The 22,415-nt window shown below is 37.2% G+C and overlaps 1 protein-coding gene across 1 annotated transcript in view; it reads left to right on the top strand.

Moving 5' to 3' along the window:
* The window catches only part of tsnax (translin-associated factor X), an 88,804-nt gene that overhangs the window by 1,324 nt on the left and 65,065 nt on the right, over nt 1-22,415 (top strand). Inside the window, exons 2-4 of the mRNA XM_028820560.2 lie at nt 6,193-6,300; nt 17,167-17,281; nt 21,439-21,566. Of these exons, the coding sequence (XP_028676393.1) occupies nt 6,193-6,300; nt 17,167-17,281; nt 21,439-21,566 (351 nt within the window). The remainder of the gene's footprint in view (nt 1-6,192; nt 6,301-17,166; nt 17,282-21,438; nt 21,567-22,415) is intronic.

The following is a 22,415-nucleotide window of genomic DNA, read 5'->3' as shown; positions in this document are numbered from 1 at the left end:
TGTGAAAGAGTAAGCAACCATACCATGTCAACAGGAATTTCCCATAACTAAATGCAACTTTCTTTATTCTTGTACATGCTATAGTTCTTTTAAAGCACATTGATAATTTATTTTTTGAAAATTCTTGTTTCATTCACTTGTACAATTATTGCTTGACTGTAGGCAGGAATAGCATTTGGTTTGAAGTGCATACTAACAAAAAATATGTATGGAGTAACATAAACTTTAATAATGCTGCAGGAAAACCATCAAAGGAACATTTTACAGTACAATACAGCCAATTTTAGTGTACAATTATATAGAATCAAACACTTAAACTTGCATAATTATGTACACAAATAAATCTAGAGTAAAATGAACAGGAATTGAATTAAGTGAACTTCAGTAATGATTAATTTGAAACTAAACACATTGGGTCAAATGAAGTAAATAAGCTATATTAGGTAGACAGATTTGTACAGGCATGGATTAATGCATTTATGTACGTTGACCTTCACAAAACTAGGTTTGTTTCAGTTTGTGTCTTCATTTGCTTCTGTTCATTATCAAGCAAATGCTCTGGTAGGGCAAACAAGCTGTCAGCTATCAGGTCAGGTTGGGGAGCATACATAGGTACTGCACATAGGTTGCTGCACCCGCCACATGACAAAACACCTCAGGATCCATTTGGCAACGCCCCAGACTGACATGCAGTCCAGTCCCACCCTCAGGAAGTGAACATCTATCTGACTCAGCCAGGTGTTATGTGGGCATCCCCTTGACCTGGTCCACCTGCTCAGGTCCTCGGCAATGAGAGTCTTGCGAGCCAGATCACCCACTGGGAATCGCGCCACATGGGTGTAGTGCTGTATCTGACACTCCCTCACAATGCAGATAATGTGCCTCATTTGGGTCTTTGTGAGCAGCTGCTTGTTTGACACAATCATAACAGCAATAAACAAGGATTCTACGAAGAGATACTTTTCCAAAGGAGTCCAGTCTTCGTCTCGGGTCACTGGATAGCGTCCATGTCTCACAACCATATAGTAAAACAGGAAACAACAGGACTCTAAAGTCTTGGACCTTCGTTCTCTTGCAAAGATATCAAGAGTGTCACACATCCTTTTCCGGTGACCTCATGCCCTCTCATGCTCTCCAATCCATCTCCTGACTTCATAGGAAGAGTCACCAGAATCATGAATGCTGCTGCCAAGGTAAGTAAACCTCTCGACGCGGTCAACTTTCTCTTTTCAGACGGACACAATGCTCATGGCTGTGCCCAAGAGGCCATTAAATGCCTGGATCTTGGTTTTTATCCAGGACACTCACAAGCCCAGACACTCGGACTCTTCGCTCAGTCTCTCAAGAGCCCCGAACAGAGCCTCCGTTGACTCTATGAAGATCTCGGCATTGTCGGCAAAGTCAAGATCAGTGAATATTTCTTCACCAACAGATGCCCCATAACCACTGGACCCCACAACCTTGCCCAACACCCAGTTCATGCAAGCATTGAGCAGAGTATGAGCAAGGACACTTCTGGGGAAAAACACAGTTTCTGTCTCCACTCTGCATAGCACTCACAGTACCAGTTTACAGGCCGCCATGACCACTAGCTGCTAGCTGTCTTCACTTAAACTTCTTTTTAAATCAGTGGGCATGGTCCAATGACTAAATGGACTGCCAAAACCTTAGCTAACTATTTCCATGGCCATAAGATCAGACTGTTTTTGAAGGATGTGGGAATAAGTACTGGACCAAAACCAAGAAACCTGGATCCTGTAATAACGCAAACATAATGCAACTTGTTTGAAGAAAATTGGTTTCATTTTTTTCGGGGGTTATCATTGTACATATGTGTCTGCAGTCAGGGTAGGTATCTCAGAAATAATTTCTGTAAAATGTTCTATTTGCTAGGATGTAATCATCTCGGAGCTCTACACAATGCAAAAAATTGCATAATTTTCTGATGAAAATTGTAATTTTAAGAAGAGAAAACCCAGGTTCTTGTCAACCCTGCAAAGAATAGTGTGTTTAGAAAGTGGATGGGTAATCCATAGCCCTACTTTCAGAGATTTCACCTTTCCGCAGTTATACCAATAGAAACTCCTAGTAAAGCAAGTTTTACTGAAACTAGCCACAGCTATTCTTGTGCAGTTTCTGAAGTCACGTTGACCGTACAGTATTCCTGCTGTATACCACTGTGCCATGCCTCTCTCTGAGATCCCCCTTCATTTTCTGTGACAATCTATCCAGTGTGCCGAGAGTCTCCACCTGCATTTTTTCCAGTCCCGTTTATCTTTCATGGTATTATGCTAGCTACTACAGTGTAGGTTACACTAGTGCTGGGCGGTATACCAGTTCATACCGAAAACCGTTTTTTATTTTTTTTATGATAAGGATTTTTCTTATACCGCAACACCGGTTTAAATTGCCTAAACGACGTTCGGAACGTGGCGCAGCGGGAAACTGTTCAGGTGGGGACCTTTTTCACTGCTACACCGCTCAACACAGATTTGTTGCACTAGGGCTCTTTTTCACTGCTACACCACCAAATAGTGGGCGGTAGCATAGGTATGCCGTGCGGTGAAAATGGACAGAGAGCCGAAAAAAATCAGTCACGTCTGTTGCCTGGAGATGCTTTAGTTTTAAAAGGTCAGATGTGTAAATACTGTTTCTATACTACTGGATAATACTGCAAGCCAAGTTGTACTTGTTTTATTTGTTTTCAATACAGTGTAATGTACCTGAGTACTGTGTAATAGTGTGACAACATTTTGACTTTATTCTCGACATTTCCACTTTAATCTTGACGCTTATGATGAGAATATATTCTTTTGACTTTATTCTCGTAATTTGTCATTAAAGTAGAACATCGTAAACTAATGTTCATCATAAAATGAATATTTAATTTACTAGATTTTCTCAAACCCCGTCATAAGTTAAATAGCACATTAAATGCTTTGTGTTAAGTGATTCGTTCAGAGATGGGCGCAACTCTGAATGGATGGCATAATTAAACATGTATAACGAAGATATTTTTAAAGTTCTGAACACTCCGTGGGCTAAGTTTATAACTAGTTTTAATTTCACAAAGACATTTATCGTGTGGTGATTGGTTATGTGGTTATGTGGTGAAAGAAAAAGGAAGGATAGTAACTGGGGTTTTGGTAGCCTACGTCAGATAGAGACAGCATACATGCAATAAATATAGCCCGCTCAGAAGAACATGCATTGAATTCTGTGTTCGTGTCTCCGACCAGCAGATCACAAACCCAACATTTACACAATGTTTAAGTTAAACCTGTGTGATAGCTATTCATACATCCAGTTTTTTGGAGCCTCGTCACACCTGCCATAAAGTTCTCTACACTGAACATACACCTGGGGACCCCTTACTGCGAGGGAGCAGCACTACCGCCTCACTACCGTGCATGTGTAATACCTGCTTTAATGCATTTCATCATGAAAATATCAAGTATTTATCTTAGCATTCTAAATTTTCAGAAAGCAGGAATATCATGAAGTGAATGGATTCTGTATGGTGATCACTGTCTTCTGTTAGTGCGGAGGAAGTCAGTTTAAGAAGCATAGTGATTAACCACTGGGTCGGGGAACGTAACACAAAGCATTTAATGTGCTGCATTAATTTATGACGGGGTAAATTAAGTAATTGATTAAACATTGATTTTAGGAAGAAGTTTAGTTTACGACATTCTACTTTAATTATGAAGTAAACTATGAGAATAAAGTGGAAATGTCGACTTTAATCTCAACATAAACGGCGAGAATAAAGTGGAAATGTCGACTTTAATCTCGACATAAACGGCGAGAATAAAGTGGAAATGTTGACTTTCTTCTCGACATATAGTTTGTTTTTTTCTTCCCAGTATAGCTTAGCTTGAAGCAAGGTCCATATTAATGCAGTTTGCCTAAATGATGGTTCAGCTGGTAAAGATGTCATCACCAAGTTGCACTTGTTGTATTTTATTTTAATTTGGTGAATACTGTGTAATGCACCTGGGCTTGAAGTCTTGAAGTAATAGTGCAACTATCAGTAATAATACTATTATTTATTTTATTGTTATTATTTATTAGTTTAAATATTATGCAGTTTAATGATGATAAAGTTGTTTAAAAAGTCACTTTAACGTGTCAGTGGACAGAGATTGTTAACATTAACAGAAAGTGTAGTTGTTTTACAAAAATATTTACTATTTATTCCTTTTCTAAGACATATTCGGTGCAATACAATTTTTGACAAGCACTAAATGCCTCTTTGTATGGTTGAAAATATGTTGTCAAAATTGTAGTTTGTTTTTGCAAAATTTGTTCAATAAAAAGGTTCTATATTTTGACTGCATCTGTCATGCAATATGTGATACCTTCTCCATTAGTGCCACCCCCTTGAAAACTATCACTTTATGGGGCAATGCAAAACTGTATTAATACTTGTGTGCACATTAAAATGTTTTTTTTTTGTACAATGTACAATACTCTTGACAGTGGAATAGGTTATTCTTAGCCAGTAATTGCAGTGGAAAATGTGGTTAACATCCACTCATGCATGGGGGAAAAAAATACCGTTGAATACCGTGAAACCGGGATAATTTAGAAAAATACCGTGATATAGAATTTTGGTCATACCGCCCACCCCTAGGTTATACCCATGACTACCTGTGTATTGATACTTTGATATCGCTTGTACTTCACATATGTGTGCTTATCTATATTTGGGGCAATGCTTTTTAAGTGCATGCTGATTTGCATGAATTCTGCTTGCTTTAACATTACATCATGTGGAGTGGTGGGGATATATATAAATATGTGTTATTACCTGCAGCTTTGTAATGGCATGTAATTTTTGGTGCAAAATTTGAGAAATGTCTTGGTTGTGACACCCAAATCATTGAAATTACAAAGTGCCATTTTACTTGTAATGTTACATTTTCATTTTTCCACTTAGATGGAGCAATCATGTAATGTGTATAACTTTTTGTGAATATTATTCCATCTATATCAGATCAGTACCTTTTTATGAGTTTGTTTCTTGTCCAGCATTTCCAACACATTCAGCCATTCCCAAGATGCTTGTGCTGTTCTCTGCCTGAATGCCATCTTCATGTAGCTACTGACGAGTTTGGAGAGCTCACAAGCTGTCCTAAATCATAGTGACGTTAGGAGTAGTTTCAAATGTTTTTAGTAAAATTGCATAACTGAGCTGTAAGGATTGTTTTCCTACTCTGAGATGCTTGATAAATATGGGCCATGGTCATAGATTTCAGAAGGCAGACCACACTTTCATCTGTATTTCAGGGGGATGCTCTCAAAAGGGTGAACAGCTTTAAATTTCTTGGAGTGAATATTAATGACAAACTTAAATGGGCACAAAACCTCTTGTCTCTTGCCAAAAACGCTTACCAGCACCTCTGCTTCTTTCGACATCTGAGGAAAGCTTGCATTTTTCCATCTGTTCTCAAAAACATCTAATGTTGCGCAGTGGGGTCCGCTGTCAGTAATTGCATCAGATCATCATATGGAACGAGCCTGACTGATAATAAAGTACTGCTGAGCTGGTGAAGGTGGTACAGGATCTTTTTCGCCTTGAGGTTCTTTCTATTCAGGCGGTACAAAACAGTCTCTAAGAAAGGCAAGCAATAATTAAGACCAAAAACAGTAGACTGCACCAGTAAACTGAGGGACAATTTCTGCCCATAAACTGTTATGTTGCTGAACAATCACTCATAAAAACACATATTTTAACTTAACAAACTATATATAATACTTGCAAATACATATTGTATATATTTGCATATAATTTGCGTGTGTGTGTATATATATACTGTATGTATTATTGCAAATGCATGTGGATATGTATGTGGTGCATACTATTTATTTAATGCATTTTATTGTATTTTTGAAAACTGTTCTGAAGAGACATGCAAGTGAGAATTTTGTTGTACTATTTGCCAATGACAATATACTTTAACTTTTTGAGTAACTTGCTCAGAATCACAGTATGAGTCTTTATGGAGGATGAAATGACCATTTATATGGTTTATCAGGTATAATCCTGACCACTTTGTCCTTCCAGAAAATTGAAAACCATATATACACACACACACACGCACATACAGTGTATATATATTTTCGTATATACTTTATATATAACTCTAACAGTTTTTATTTTATTTGTTTTTACCTTGATCTTCCCAGGTGAAGGGTTTAGAAAACGAAAACAAGACAGCTTACTGACCCAGCCCAAAAAAGATGAAAAAGACAACAATATCAATATATCATCACCAGTAATGATGGCCTTTAAAGGTATATCTAATAAACAAGTATTAGAGTTTGCTTGAATTTCACAGCTTTAATTTGTAAGAACTGGTCTTGAATGTTGTTAAATTCTTTTCCTATTAATAAAACATATGTTTGAAATACATTGAATTGTTTTTGCTCAATGATAAAATTCAGATTCATATATTTTATTTGTATATGTCTCTTTGTGGAGGTAAGTAAATTCTTTACTTAAATCTTTAAGAAGACAACCATATTACAAGTAACCCAAGTTCATTTTGGGTTCAGCATCATTTCATTAGACTACTGAGTACTGTAAGCAGGGCCAACACTTGGGGTGAGGCAATTGCTTCAGGCATTTCTTTGGTGAAGGTGGCATTTTTATGTAATTTTTTTTGAATGTTAAGAGTTACATACACATCCAGTGCCTTATTTGTAAACTCTGTTTAAAAACTATGATAATTATTTTCATTTTAAAACTTTCAAATTTCATCTAATGTAGTTTGCTACACTTCCCAAGCCCTCGCCACACTGTGAGGTCCGGGAATCAAAAGATTGTATGCACGTGTTGACCACCACCTGTTAGTTTCTGGTATTAGCATTCATTTTCCTGATTTTGTATACATTGTGATAGCACCACCTATGTGATACAGTCCTGGAGCAATGCTAGAGAAAAGTTGCAGCAGTAAAAATTAGTTGAGAAGTTCATACCACCTTCTCTTGACACTATATGTTGTTGCCTACTGAAACTACATTCAGACTGCAATTGAGTGTCTTAATTCCATTTTTTGCCTCATTATGTGAATTTTTTGTATGATTGTTGAAATTAATTTGGTCTGTTACTCAAATTTGATATGATGTGTACTAATATCAATCCTGGCTCTTCAAAATTGATAAAAATCAATATATTAGAAAGATGCAACCTATTAAACATTATTAAAGCTATTAAAGATTAAATTTTTTGCACAAGAGTGAAATTAGTTTGTTGTGTTAAAACAACAGTATAATAAATTTGTGACAAAAGTTGCTGTCTTTATAACCCACCGTCCTACCAGGTATTTTACAGTGATGATGACTGCAGAATTATAATTTTGTGATGGAGCCCTATAAAAGATAGCCATATTGGTTATATTTAGGCCTTTGAACTCAATTGGTTAGTCTAAAATTATTCAATGAAATCAATAATAATCCTTAAACCTTTTCCATGATTCCAGTTTACTGCACCCTACTAATATTTGCAAATAATGCAATATTACCATTCACGTAATGCATGACTTCACTTTTCTCAGCGAGACTCCAGCTGTGGAAAATGTTTTAGCATGCCAGGCGCTTGCAAGACACTGATGCTGGTGAACAATAGAGGAAGGCATTTGTGGAGTTTTATCACAAGTATTAATATAAACTATTTGAAAAGATGCTTATAATTTGAATTAAATCAGCATTGAAACTCTGTCGCAGTCCTCTTTCTGATTTTATTGTTTAGTTTTACTTTGCCATGCCTGTGCCTCCTTTGCTATGGCAGTTTGAGGACTATTACTATTATTGCTGTTGTAGTCTATAATTCCCCCCCCCCTAAGTTGTATGATGCGTTGGCACCAATGTATATTGCATTTTATATATATTTAATATTAAAATTTCCTTAATTACTGCAGTCCGTTTTAGATGGCATTCACAATGTCTACTACACGTCGTTTGAGTTTGCATTGTGTGTTTTTAGTTAAAAAGGGCAGATTCCATTTAGCTTGGGGGACGCAGTTTGAAACAACCAAAAGATAGATAGAGAAGCATGCAGTTAGAGCTTGTTTCACGTTGTTTCATATTACATTTGTATTGTTTTTAATTCCCATTTTGTGTTTTGTTTTAAAGCCAATCTTTTTTATTGTTTCACCTTTTTCCTAAAATAGTATTTAATTTTGTCTGATGTTCAGATAATGCACTGTATTGTGCAGCCTATAAAGCAATACATATTGAATGTAAATTAACTCTATTGTCTCATGCCTAGGATATATGGAGGTTGTGGGGATGTGGGCTGAAAAAATATCTTGCCTCAGGTGGAATTACTTAATGTGCCGGCCCTGACCACAAGCAATTGAATTTAAAAAATGTTATGAAAACAGGGTTGTAAGTGTTCATCGATTAAGACAGAGAAATTTTCAGTTAAGGTAAACATTATTATTAAAGATCGTCTTACTGTTTAAAAATATTTTTATGTTTGGCACTTTGAATAAAGTTCTCCAATTGGTGATGTTCATTTACATTGATGATGTGTCCAGCCACTCATATCATCGACCATTGTCTCAGCCCTAATTCTAACAATGATTATCATTATCCCATTTTTTCTCCTCATTAAGGAACCTCTCCATGTACTTTTTTCAAGTATCCTTGATCCCGTGACTATAAATCGTGATGTTCCCTTCAGCATTTTTCAAGCAGCTTATAGCTAATACACCCTGTCATTCATTAGCCATTCACTTTGAGACCCTGAACACAACAGCTCAATTGCAAAATCCCATCTCTTACATTTTTGTGCCCTACCAGTTACTTTTATAACAGTTTCACTTTGCTTCTGCATAGAGATTTCCCTGACACCTTTTGTTGTTGCTATAAGGTTTATCAGAAAACATCTGCCTTTGCCTTCATTTTCCATCTCACCTCAGTACATACTTCCTGTTATTTTTTTCTTGCCTCTGATGGAAGATCACCTACAACAAGGTAATATTGTGATACACAAGCTTCTCCAGGGATCACTTTCACATTTTCTCACCATGTCCTGATCAACTTTCCAAAATGTCTATCATACTTATTACACTGCCAAATTAATTTTCTTAAATTAAACAGCGACAAAACTGAGGTTTTCCTCATTTATTCAAAATCATCATTATCCAAAACCAATAATCTTTCTCTTATTATTGATAACTCTGTTGTTTCCCCATCACCTCAGGTCAAGAGTCTGGGTGTCATCCTTGACAGTACTCTATCTTTCCAATCTCACATTAATAACATCACCCGGTCTGCTTGCTTCCACCCACGTAATATTAATCGCATTCGCCCCTCCCTCACTCCTCATACCACTGCCATTCTTGTTCATAGTCTTGTTACTTCTCGGCTGGACTACTGCAATTCACTCCTCTTTGGTCTCCCTAATAAATCTCTTTATAAGCTTCAGTTAGTCCAGAATTCTGCAGCACGCCTCATTACTCAAACCTCACCTATTCACCATATTACTCCGGTCTTGCAGCAGCTTCATTGGCTCCCGATCAAGTTTTGAACTGATTTTAAGAATCTGCTATTAACATTTAAGGCCATTCATAACCTCGCCCCTCCATATCTGTCTGACCTTCTTCATGTTGCGTAACCTTAGATCCTCTTCCTCCATCCATCTGACCATCCCTCTCGCCCGTCTAACCACCATGGGGAGCAGAGCATTCAGCCGTTCGGCTCCCAAGCTCTGGAATTCATTACCTACCGAGCTCAGAAACATCAAATCATATTCATTCTTCAAATGTAAACTTAAAAGACATCTGTTTAAAATGGCTTTTTCTTTATGATTACAGTGGTTTTGTTTGGTTTTAATTTTTAGATTTTCTGATGTTTTAAGTTGTTTATAATTGTGTCTTTTATTTATTTATCTATTGTTTGTTCGGTGTCCTTGAGTTCTGTGAAAGGCAAATGGAATAAATAAAATGTACTAGCCAACCTGCGGTGTTGCATAAGTATTTATTGACGGGTGAACACTTCCTGAACGACACAGTTGTCCAAATGGGGTGGGTTTGAGGATACGACTGTGAGTGAATGAAAAGATGGAACTCTGGAGAGAGCAACATACAATTGTCTGTGACTGGAAACTGGTTTTGGCAGATACAGGCATATCGTTTTGAAAGTTTGTTCCTGTGCCTTATTAATTGTCATTGCAAAGGCCAATCTAACAGGAAATTGCCTGTGTGTAAAAGTAAAAGGCAAATTTGAATCTGATGGGGTCAGGGATATCCGGGGAATAAGGACAGTTTGTGAGGTAGGAGCTGCGATAGTTTTACACTCCAGTACATTGCAGTGAATGCTGGTAACAGTCAGTCTAGTGCCATCACAGAAACTTCCTGCTGGCATGAGGTTTCTGAGAAGCATGACGACTGAACCTATTTTAATTTTGAGTTTATGTGGAGGCATGCCAGTGGGAGTAAGACTGTTAAGAAAATCTTCGGGGAATGAAACTTGATCTGCGGGATCATCTGTGACGATGGAGGTAATGCTGGTGAAAGTTACTTTGTCTGTAGGGGTAAGTTTCAGTACTTGTTCATTAAGGTGTAGCGAGTCTTCATTGGTGACGCTTAATATAGCTTGCGTACTAAGTTGATCCGGAGTCACAGTTGAGAAGTCGATGTCGCCATATAGTTGTTGAACGGGATCAGAAATAAAAGGAAAACAATGTGAAGGTAATGGACGTGGGAGGAGTGTTAGAGTTGGTGGGCGGGGCTCTGTCGTGCGTGCCATGGTCGGCTGCTTAGTGAATTGTTGGCGGGCATGGCTCTGTCTTGCGTGCGTCTTGCTTGCCATGGACTTAGTGAATTATATATATATAGACGTGCCATGGTCGGCTGCTTAGTGAATTGCTGGTGGGCGGGGCTCTGTCTTGCGTGCGTCTTGCTTGCCATGGACTTAGTGAATTATATATATAGATTACTAGCAAAATACCCGCGCTTCGCAGCGGAGAAGTAGTGTGTTAAAGAGGTTATGAAAAAGTAAAGGAAACATTTTAAAAATAACGTAACATGATTGTCAATGTAATTGTGTTGTCATTGTTATGAGTGTTGCTGTCATATATATATACATATACACATATACACACACATATACACACATATACAGATATATATACATATACACATATTTTTTATATATATATTTTTATATATATATATACACATACATACATACACACATACATATACACACATAGATGCACTTACAATAACATAGAAATCAATATAAACAACATTAACATCATCATATGAGAATATGAAGTAATATATAAGAAGCACATTTCATATAAATATAAATAATTAAACAGTAAAATCTTCTTGTATAATTTGCTACCGTGGCTTCTCGTTGGTCTGTCCAGGATATTTAAATCACCTGTAGCTTGCAAACTGTTTCACCTATTGACTTGAAATGTGGTACACATATAATACGTCACGTCTGCTATCCGCTTTATGGGTGATGATTGTATTACTCTTTTTATGTTTATTTTATTTTAGAATCAAGTCCTATCTGCGCACACCAGGGCGGCCGTGGGCAGATGCGTATGGTGTATTCACTCCATGTTATCGTGCATTGCGCTGTCACTGGTATTTTGATAAAAGAATTTGAACAATATATAAGAAGCGTATAAATTATTAAACAGTAAAACATTAACATTTAAGAAGTAAAGTTACATTGAGTACTACTGCAGTGCCTTCGGGTATACCTCATTTTTTCTTTGCCCATTACATGCTTAAATGTATACATTTTTTGGTGTACCTACCCGAGAACACGCGACATATAACCGACCGTGTGAGAAGCATGGATTTTAAAGAAGCGTTGAGTTCATCTGCTGGTCTCCCTCGTGGAATAACTGGTAATGTTTCACTAAAATGTACAGCGAGTAAAACGACATTACCTCCTTTTTTTTTTGTACGATCTCTGAGATGTTGCTTTTTTCGGTTCAAGGCTTCATAAGCTGTTTTATGTTCCATGGTGTACTTAATAAGTACTAATTATCCCAAACCATCATCTTTGAATGTTGCAAGACTTTCGCCTTGTATGTAGATTGGGGTAATTACATTCATTGCATTCCTAGTCTGAATCACAATCTGATTGTATGGGTGGTTACCTGGCACTGTAGGGTTGCCACCCGTCCTTTAAAATACGGAATCGTGCCGCGTTTGACAATGAAATTGCGCGTCCCGTTTTGAATGAATACTGGACGGGATTTATCCCGTATTTTTGTAATCATTTTTTTTTTAAAGCAGCGTCTCATGCAAATCATCCCACACGCATTTTATGAAGATGCCTCCTTTCCTACTTTTGATTGGGTAATACTTGATGTCATCGTTAGTTTGATTGGTGTTTTTAACTGTCCAGTGAGAAGGGCGTGTCTTTTAAGTACAGTCTGCAAAGTGTTGGCACTGAGATGTGGCATCAGCGCCAAACTTGAAGCCCCTAACGTTGCGGTCAGCAAGTCGGCTAACATCCGCCATGTGACGTCTTTCAGTTGCGAGAAGCAGATCATAGAATGGTTGAAACTGTTGCCCCTAACGTTGCGCCACGGCGTGTGGTTGGTTTATACCTCGTGTCTTCTCATTAAACTTTTATCTCGCGAATATGTTATTGCAATCCGCAGCGGGAGCGTTTCTATAAACTTTATTTAAACTTACGTTTTACACCGTGGTTTGTTTCCCTTATGAACATGCTTGTATGCTTAACTCACTCCGTTCTCAATTGTTTAATTAATTTTTTGCTCTTCGCTGTTTGCGGCTGTTCCTCCATTTCCCCCTACTTCGTTCTTTTATCTCGCGAATATGTTATTGCAATCCTTAACGGGAGCGTTTCAATAAACTGATTGAAAATAGTTTTGCATTTACCTTTTTAGTAAAAGGCGAGCTTTTAAGCCTGAGAAATCACCCCGTAAATGCACACGTTTAATTGGACATGTGTTAATATGTATGGTTACACAGTATTAAAAGACAGTGAACGTCAGTTACCTTTGTTCCCGCGTTTGATAAAAGGTGAGCTTTTAAGCCTGAGAAATCACCCCGTAAATGCACACGTTTAATTGCACATGTGTTAATATGTATGCTTACACAGTATTAAAAGACAGTCAAAAATTAACGTCATTTACCTTCGTTCCCGCGTGCGACTCGTGCTGTAAATCTCTTCCTTGTTTTTAGTTCACGTGATTACGTAGGAGGCGTGATGACGCGATACGTGACTCCGCCTCCTCCATTACAGTGTATGGACAAAAAATATGTTCAAGTTATGACCATTACGCTTTGAATTTCGAAATGAAACCTGCCTAACTTTTGTAAGTAAGCTGTAAGGAATGAGCCTGCCAAATTTCAGCCTTCTACCTACACGGGAAGTTGGAGAATTAGTGATGAGTGAGTCAGTGAGTGAGTGAGTCAGTCAGTGAGGGCTTTGCCTTTTATTAGTATAGATTATTATTAAATTCTCATATCACCAACTTGCTTTAGTGCTTTTTAAATATGGTGCTACACACAACCATTTACTTTGCATCACAAAACTCCAGTCCCCTTACCCTCAGCATTATGGTACGAAAGCTCCTTTTTCTCTCACCTTCTGGCTGTTGCAGAAGCAAGGCGGAACATTCTGTTAATTTGTAGCTGTTCATTTCAGTGGTATAAAAATAGAGTTTGTATGTTGTGAAAAGATCAAACTCGACACACTTAAAAAGGTTTGGGGCAGCCACCTGTATATTATCCCTGGCTGCAATGGCTTGATTTTTTAGACAAATGTCTTGGTTGGTGTCCAAACATGAACTGCTGAAGGTTTGGCAAGATGGCGGTTTTAAGTGATCAAAGCAGAAGTGACGTAGGGGGAACCGGAAGTGACTGTCTTCTGACATCAGTCTAGGTGCCTGTTGTGATGTGAGATTTTACATATAAGTTGATGAATATTTTGTATGTCTTTATTTGATTTTTAGGCAAAGCAATGTAATTTAGTGTTACTTTGGTGAGAGGCATTCGTGTTTGCTCCCCCTTTTACGACTGAGCCTCTTTACATTTTTACGACATGATTTGGGGGAAAATGTGCCTTAAACCGGTTTGGTTAGTGTTTCTTTGCTTAATTCATTTCCACCCCCGCAAGAAAGACTTAAAGACATATGGTCTTGGGGGTGGTAGGTTTTAAGATGTTGTATTCCCCCATTGGTCTGAGGTATGGCTGTTTGGAATTGGCTTGTCTCAGGCCTTTAAGTACTACGACGCCCTATTGGCTGTAGGGGTTGGATAGAAAATCTATATATTTAATTGTTTAACCTCACACTCTCTCTCTTACTAACCAACATCTGAAAGAAGCATCTCTTTTGCTAATCTGTGATGATGAAGACAATACAATGAAGAGCACAGCTCAGCAGCCATTTTGAACAGACATGTGGCTGAAAGCTGAGCACCAGTGATGCTTTAACTAGAGACATTTAAGTAACTACAAGACTGTGTGCCGCCTGAACTACATATCACCATTTAATCAGGTTGTATGGTTGCCAATATTCAAATATACTTTGCATTTTGTTATTATTTATGAATATTATCAATAACTAGCAAAATACCCGCGCTTCGCAGCGGAGAAGTAGTGTGTTAAAGAGGTTATGTAAACATATATATACATAAACATATATACTTATATATACATATCTACATATACACATATCTACATATATATATATACATATACACATCCACATATATATACATATATCAACATATATATACGCATACATATACACACACAGATATATATATATATATATATATATATATATATATATATATATATATATATATATATATACATATTTACATATCTACATACATACACACATATATACATATCTACATACATACGTCTGTCTGTCTGTCTGTCTGTCTGTGTCTGTCTGTCTGTCTGTGCTTTGCAGCGGCGAAGTACTGCTTTTAAATTTTTATTAAGAAGAAAACCTTTTTAAATTGAGTGAAAATATACTAATAACAATTTGTTAAGGATCTGTTTTTTTGTGAAGCTGACTTCACACAGCCTCTCCGCTGTTTTATAAACAAACGTCATATAAGGTCTTCCTTTTTCGTTGCTTTGCCAACGGAAGCAGCCTTTTTATTTAATCCTGTTTTTACAATTGTTCTGTTTGTATATCACGTTGTCAGTTCAGCACTCCGGTTGTAATATGACCAAGCTGTGCAAGCACACTCTTGAGAATGCAACGTATAGTTGTACAGGAGAAAAGCAATCTTGCCTGAAATCAATGGCAACCTTTTGTAGGTCTATGAACTTAATTTAAACTTTAGGTTTACACGGTGCTTTCTTTCCGAAGTACCTGCACTCATGAATATGTCTGTATGCGTCAGTCGCTCAAATCCCCGCAGTTCGCACCAGCGAAGTTCTGCTTTTAAATTTTTATTAAGAAGAAAAGAAAACCTTTTAAAATTGAGTGAAAATATACCAATAACAGTTTGTTAAGGATCTGTTTTTTTTGTGAAGCTGCCTTCACTCGAGTGATCACTTCAAGCTTTAAGCCTGAGAAATCACCCCGTAAATGCACACGTTTAATTGCACATCTGTTAATATGTATGCTTAGAAAGTATTAAAAGACACTCAACAATTACACAGTATTAAAAGACACTCAACAATTAATGTCATTTACCTTCGTTCCCGCGTTTGACTCGTGCTGTAAATCTCTTCCTTGTTTTCACTTCATGTGATTACGTAGGAGGCGTAATACGTGATGACGCGATACGCCTCCTCCATTAGAGTATATGGACAAAAAACAGGTTCCAGTTATGACCATTATGCGTAGAATTTCGAAATGAAACCTGCCTAACTTTTGTAAGTAAGCTGTAAGGAATGAGCCTGCCAAATTTCAGCCTTCTACCTACACGGGAAGTTGGAGAATTAGTGATGAGTCAGTCAGTCAGTGAGTCAGTGAGGGCTTTGCCTTTTATTAGTATAGATACATTATTTTATGTGTAACTTCTGCTTGTCTTTTTACTACATCTAATTGCCTAAGGTTATAGATGTAGAAGGGAAGGTGGGGATAAGTTATATACAATAATACCTTATAAACAGTAGTAAGTCTGTGAGATTAGGCATTCTAAGGCTACATATTAATAATACAATAGGGGAAAGTAGAGCAATATATATTACTCTACCAAGACAAAACAGTGCCAGAACCAGAAGTGACTTCATCCTGGATAGCGGAAATGGAAGTGACGTCTTCAATGTTGAGTCAGACAGGTTTTCCTGTGGCTGTTCAGTAGAGATAACAGGAAAAGGTTTAGTGCACCCCGCCACCCCCTGGCCTGGTCCATACAGTGTCGTCCTACTCACACGTGTGTGACAGTGTTTTAAATGCTTCAAATAAATATTCACCTGTGAAAAAACACAGCTTGAGTTTTCTAATTGCAATTAAATATGATTGTAAATGTGGAATTCATGAAGCCATCTATCAGAAACAACACTATTGGGGTAAAAAGCAATCATGTATGTAGAGCTGCATAATTTTAAGCTGCAAGGGAGATTTTCTTTTTTTTAGTTATTAAATACAGTAGCATAGTGTATGTCATAATTTAAAGTAATTTCATTCAGAAACTCTCTACTTATCCTTTAATTGTATCTAAACACTTGACAATTAGTAAAGATGGATACAGGTGCACATGACAAAGAATGCTTAAAATAATCAGCAATTTGAGCAATATTTTCATTAATTCTTAAGGTGGTTTGAAATTTGTACATTTGTTGTAGAGCATTACAATACAAGGTCATCATACTGACTATTTAACATTATCCTCTTTTCCTTTAGAGATTTTGAGAATTTTTAAAAGAAGGAAGAGGGGAATATCTTTAAAGACAAGACCAGATAAAAGTTCCCACAGCAACTGTCCAGGGATTGCATCATACAATACTATTTTAGAATTTGCTACAGCTTTGAAGCTATATCCAGAAGGGAGTAATTGTTATCTATTGTCTTACAAAAAATACAAAAATTGGAATACTTAATTACATAAATTACCTCCATTATCCCTGTGTTTAATCATAAATAACATGACCAAGATATGTTAACTTGTTAAATTCTTAAAAAGAATTGGATCTGTTTTTTTAATGACTGATTTGAAACTGTTTCTCTTTTATAAGTATTTCAGGTAGAATTGGACACCAAACATGATAAATATGAAAGACTTGTAAAACTTAGTCGTGATATAACCATTGAAAGCAAGCGGACCATTTTCCTTCTTCACAGAATGACCAGGTTAGTAGAAAGGTGTCAGATATACTAAAGCAGGTGTGGCCAGTTGTAGTCCTGGAGTGCCAACATAAATTTATGGTTTTGATCCTTAGAAATAACTTCATAATTAGAAACAAGTTCTTTTGGATTATGAAACATACCATTAAATTAAATACTGTACTCCTTGTAGCAAATATTCTGCTGTTAACATTTTTCAAAAATTCATCCCAGCATATTATTTTTTCCTAGAAAAATTAATAGCTGTTAATGTTGACACTAAAATGCAACCTAATTTAGTATGATGACCATAAGAAGAGTTATTTAACAAGCAAAGGATCGTAAACAGAAGACTACCCTTGCACATAAATATAGTACATCAGCCAAAAACTCTGCCTCTTCTTTCCTGTCCTGGATACTGTTCTAATTGCCAGTAGTTTATTCTAACATACTGTCAAGTGATTGTTGAGCTCCCTAATTAAATTAGAAGGTTGTAGGGGTCCAGAACCTAACATTGTGGCTTTGGATCTAAGGCAGGATCTAATATTAGATAGGTTGCCAGCCCCTCTAGGGATACACGCTCACACAGGCAAACTCATAATATGTCAATTTAGAGCCACCTGTAAACCTGACTTGCATGTCTTTTAGTAATGCTCAGATCAGCAGATGATTTTCACTACAAAAGACTAGATAGTTAAATTGGCCAATTGTCATAATTTATATTTTAACAGCAAAAAAAAAAAATCTGTAATTCAATTAATGATTAAGGTTGATTTAAACCTATAAGTGAATGTATATTTACATTTAAGTAGTGTTTAATTTCCAATATCAGTATGTCAGAATATATACAGTGCATCCGGAAAGTATTCACAGCGCATCATTTTTTCCACATTTTGTTACGTTACAGCCTTATTCCAAAATGGATTAAATTCATTTTTTTCCTCAGAATTCTACACACAACACCCCATAATGACAACATGTTAAAAGTTTACTTGAGGTTTTTGCAAATTTATTTAAAATAAAAAAATTGAGAAAGCACATGTACATAAGTATTCACAGCCTTTGTCGTGAAGCTCGAAATTGAGCTGAGGTGCATCCTGTTTCCCCTGATCATCCTTGAGATGTTTCTGCAGCTTAATTGGAGTCCACCTGTGGTAAATTCAGTTGACTGGACATGATTTGGAAAGGCACACACCTGTCTATATAAGGTCCCACAGTTGACAGTTCATGTCAGAGCACAAACCAAGCATAAAGTCAAAGGAATTGTCTGTAGACCTCAGAGACAGGATTGTCTCGAGGCACATATCTGGGGAAGGTTACAGAAACATTTCTGCTGCTTTGAAGGTCCCAATGAGCACAGTGGCCTCCATCATCCGTAAGTGGAAGAAGTTCGAAACCACCAGGACTCTTCCTAGAGCTGGCCGGCCATCTAAACTGAGCGATTGGGGGAGAAGGGCCTTAGTCAGGGAGGTGACCAAGAACCAGATGGTCACTCTGTCAGAGCTCCAGAGGTCCTCTGTGGAGAGAGGAGAACCTTCCAGAAGGACAACCATCTCTGCAGCAATCCACCAATCAGGCCTGTATGGTAGAGTGGCCAGACGGAAGCCACTCCTTAGTAAAAGGCACATGGCAGCCCGCCTGGAGTTTGCCAAAAGGCACCTGAAGGACTCTCAGACTATGAGAAAGATTGAACTCTTTGGTGTGAATGCCAGGCGTCACATTTGGAGGAAACCAGACACCGCTCATCACCAGGCCAATACCATCCCTACAGTGAAGCATGGTGGTGGCATCATCATGCTGTGGGGATGTTTTTCAGCGGCAAGAACTGGGAGACTAGTCAGGATAAAGGGAAAGATGACTGCAGCAATGTACAGAGACATCTTGGATGAAAACCTGCTCCAGAGCGCTCTTGACCTCAGACTGGGGTGACGGTTCATCTTTCAGCAGGACAACGACCCTAAGCACACAGCCAAGATATCAAAGGAGTGGCTTCAGGACAACTCTGTGAATGTCCTTGAGTGGCCCAGCCAAAGCCTAGACTTGAATCCGATTGAACATCTCTGGAGAGATCTTAAAATGGCTGTGCACCGACGCTTCCCATCCAACCTGATGGAGCTTGAGAGGTGCTGCAAAGAGGAATGGGTGAAACTGGCCAATGATAGGTGTGCGAAGCTTGTGGCATCAGATTCAACAAGACTTGAGGCTGTAATTGCTACCAAAGGTGCATCGACAAAGTATTGAGCAAAGGCTGTGAATACTTATGTACATGTGATTTCTCAGTTCTTTTATTTTTAATAAATTTGCAAAAACCTCAAGTAAACTTTTTTCACGTTGTCATTATGGAGTATTGTGTGCAGATTTCTGAGAAAAAAAATGAATTTAATCCATTTTGGAATAAGGCTGTAACATAACAAAAGGTGGAAAAAGTGATGCGCTGTGAATACTTTCTGAATGCACTGTATATAAACAAATGGTGAAAATTACTTATTTTTAAAATAAGCATTGTTTCAAAACAGTACATTATGACAATATTTAATTTTTACAATGCCATTATTATGGATAAATGTTTTACTTACATATTTTATAACTTAGTATATAGTTTAAGGGAATTTTATTTTAGTATTTTTATGCTTACTGAGCAATACACCTACAGAATTTAATTTTGTTAATGAAAAAATGAACAGATAACACCTGTGGTCTGCAGTTTAATTATACAATCACTAAAGTTAATACCTTATACTTTAATAGAGAGCATAAAGCTTCTACATATCTGGTTATTCAGGAGGTTAGTGTAAAAGTTTTATAAAAAATCGGTATTGGAATCGACCAGTCCAGTAACATATCGGTATTGGCCCTAAAAACTTGATCTGAGCATCCTTGATGTTTTTCTAGCTGAAGTATACAGAGAAAACCGATTTCAACACAAGGAAAATAGTATAGACCATGCATAAAAAGCAACCAGATCCAAATCAAACTGAAGTCATTATAGCTGAGTTGCAGCTCTGGAAACTTTCCAAAATTATTTTCCAATTGCATAGGCACTAGTGCTTTTCTAAAAATGTTTAGTTTTTGAATACAAAATTATGAATAAAAACATGCATGGGCATTTATAAAAGAATGGAAATATATTGGATTATAACATGAGTAAATGCTGATAACATCATTTTAATTTTTTTTCAGCAATGAATAATAAAATAAATGAATACAGATTTTCTTAGTGCTCTTTCAGACAGAACACGCAGTTGTTACATATTTTCATTCCAGTCAATTTCATGATAAGAGACCAACTTTTTTCTCTTATTAAATCCATTTTTTCACATTTCAATTTTTAATCATTGAGATTTGGAATGCCTAACAAATTATGCTCTCTTTAAGAAATTTTGGAAAGATGTGTGCAAGTTTATCTTTTATTAAAAAACTGTACTGTAAACTGTTAGGTAAAGTATTTCCCCAGGCTTAGGATAAGAGAAAAATTGATATATTAATTTATTTTTATGTATGTCAGTTATAACCTTTATAACGTCTAGATTTTAATTTTGATTATGATATGCCTGTTGGGAAGGATCAGGTAATTCACCTTTTCACTATTATTCATCAATGGTCATTTTGTAGACGAGGGAAGGCAACATCAGTTATGGCCAGGAAAGTTCACCAGAAGCTATTGCACTCAAAAAAGCAGTGACTCTTACCTGCAGGTCTATTGTTGATTTTCAGCATCATTGTAAGGTATAGCTGAGGAAATGAGGCACCTAGAGAAAGCAGTTTCCACTGCTTTTAAAAACATGTTTTTTTTCGCTCTAATCCTCCAGATTGAAACATTAACTTACTTAAATTCTATTTGACATGTTGGGATATTGTGCATTCTCTTTTCATACATCTTTCATTTGGTAAACAGCTTAGATTTGTCAAAGGTTTGAACTACTAGATTTTATTACTATACTTATCCAGATGAGAGCCTTCTTCACTTCTTATAGCTAAACGTTTTTGGTATATTGGTTCTTTGTGGCTTAAAGTTGAATGATCATTACTGGTGGTCTTAAGTTTTATAGTTGTATTAATGTTTTATTACATAAGCTTCACCTAATCAATTTGTATACCATTAGTATTATAGTATCATTGATTAAAGTCATCATTTTTAACCTCTATTTCTCTCTCTCTTTCTCCCTCTCTCTCTCTTAATACAGTGTCCCTGATGCAGAAGTACTTAAAGAGTCTGAATGTAAATTAGATGGTATTAGGTTGAAGATCAAACAGATAGCCAAAGAACTCATTGGAGAAGATCTATACCAGTATCACCGTGCTTTTACTCCAGGTATTATATTTGTTCAGTCTTGTTACATATACTCCTTTGCGTAATTTTATGTGTGCTGGTAAATTTAGATATATTGGTTAGGTCTGTTAAAGTATAATAAATCCTTTAATCATAATTGTGTATGTATGTGAATATATAATTTATATAGTAGCAGTTGAGGTTCCGATCCACCTCTTGAACCCTCAGGTACCACTCCAAACACCAGGTAAAAGTCCAAGACTCTCTTATTTTGCAATAGTCAACGTGCACAAAGCACCCTCCACTCCACACTACTCATACAAATCAATAATAAAGCACAATAATCACTCCTCCTCTCCCAGACACTTAGCCACCCTACCTCCCAGCTCAGCTCAATGTCTGGGCTTTCCCAGAGTCCTTTATACCCCCTGACCTGGAGGTGTTTCTGTTCCATTACCCACAAGTCCTTATTCCTTCCGGGTCACGGTAAACAGTCCTTATCTTCAACCTGGGAGCATGTCGTTACTTCCTGTCATGGGATTATGACGCACTTCCGGGTTATAAGGCATATATGAGTCCACGAGCCTCCCTACAGTGACTTCCGGTGGTCCCCAAGGTATCCAGCAGGGCTGTGCATAAAAACTACATAGTCCATGAGGCCCTGCTGGAATTCGGGGCCCGTCCATGCCGTCGGGAGAGCTTCTCCTAGTGGCCTGGGGGTGAGGGCCGGAAACACTCGCCGGCCATCCATCACAATATATATATACCCCAAAACACAAGGCCGAGTCTCAGTACTTTAGCAAAACCAACTTTGTTCAACTTGAAAGGAACAGCACTGTTATTTATTGTTACGGGATCTACCTCTCTCCTGTACACAGACACAGCAATCAG

Source organism: Erpetoichthys calabaricus, chromosome 15, assembly GCF_900747795.2.
Source record: "Erpetoichthys calabaricus chromosome 15, fErpCal1.3, whole genome shotgun sequence".
NCBI lineage: Eukaryota > Metazoa > Chordata > Cladistia > Polypteriformes > Polypteridae > Erpetoichthys > Erpetoichthys calabaricus.
This window is presented reverse-complemented; position numbering and strand designations above follow the sequence as displayed.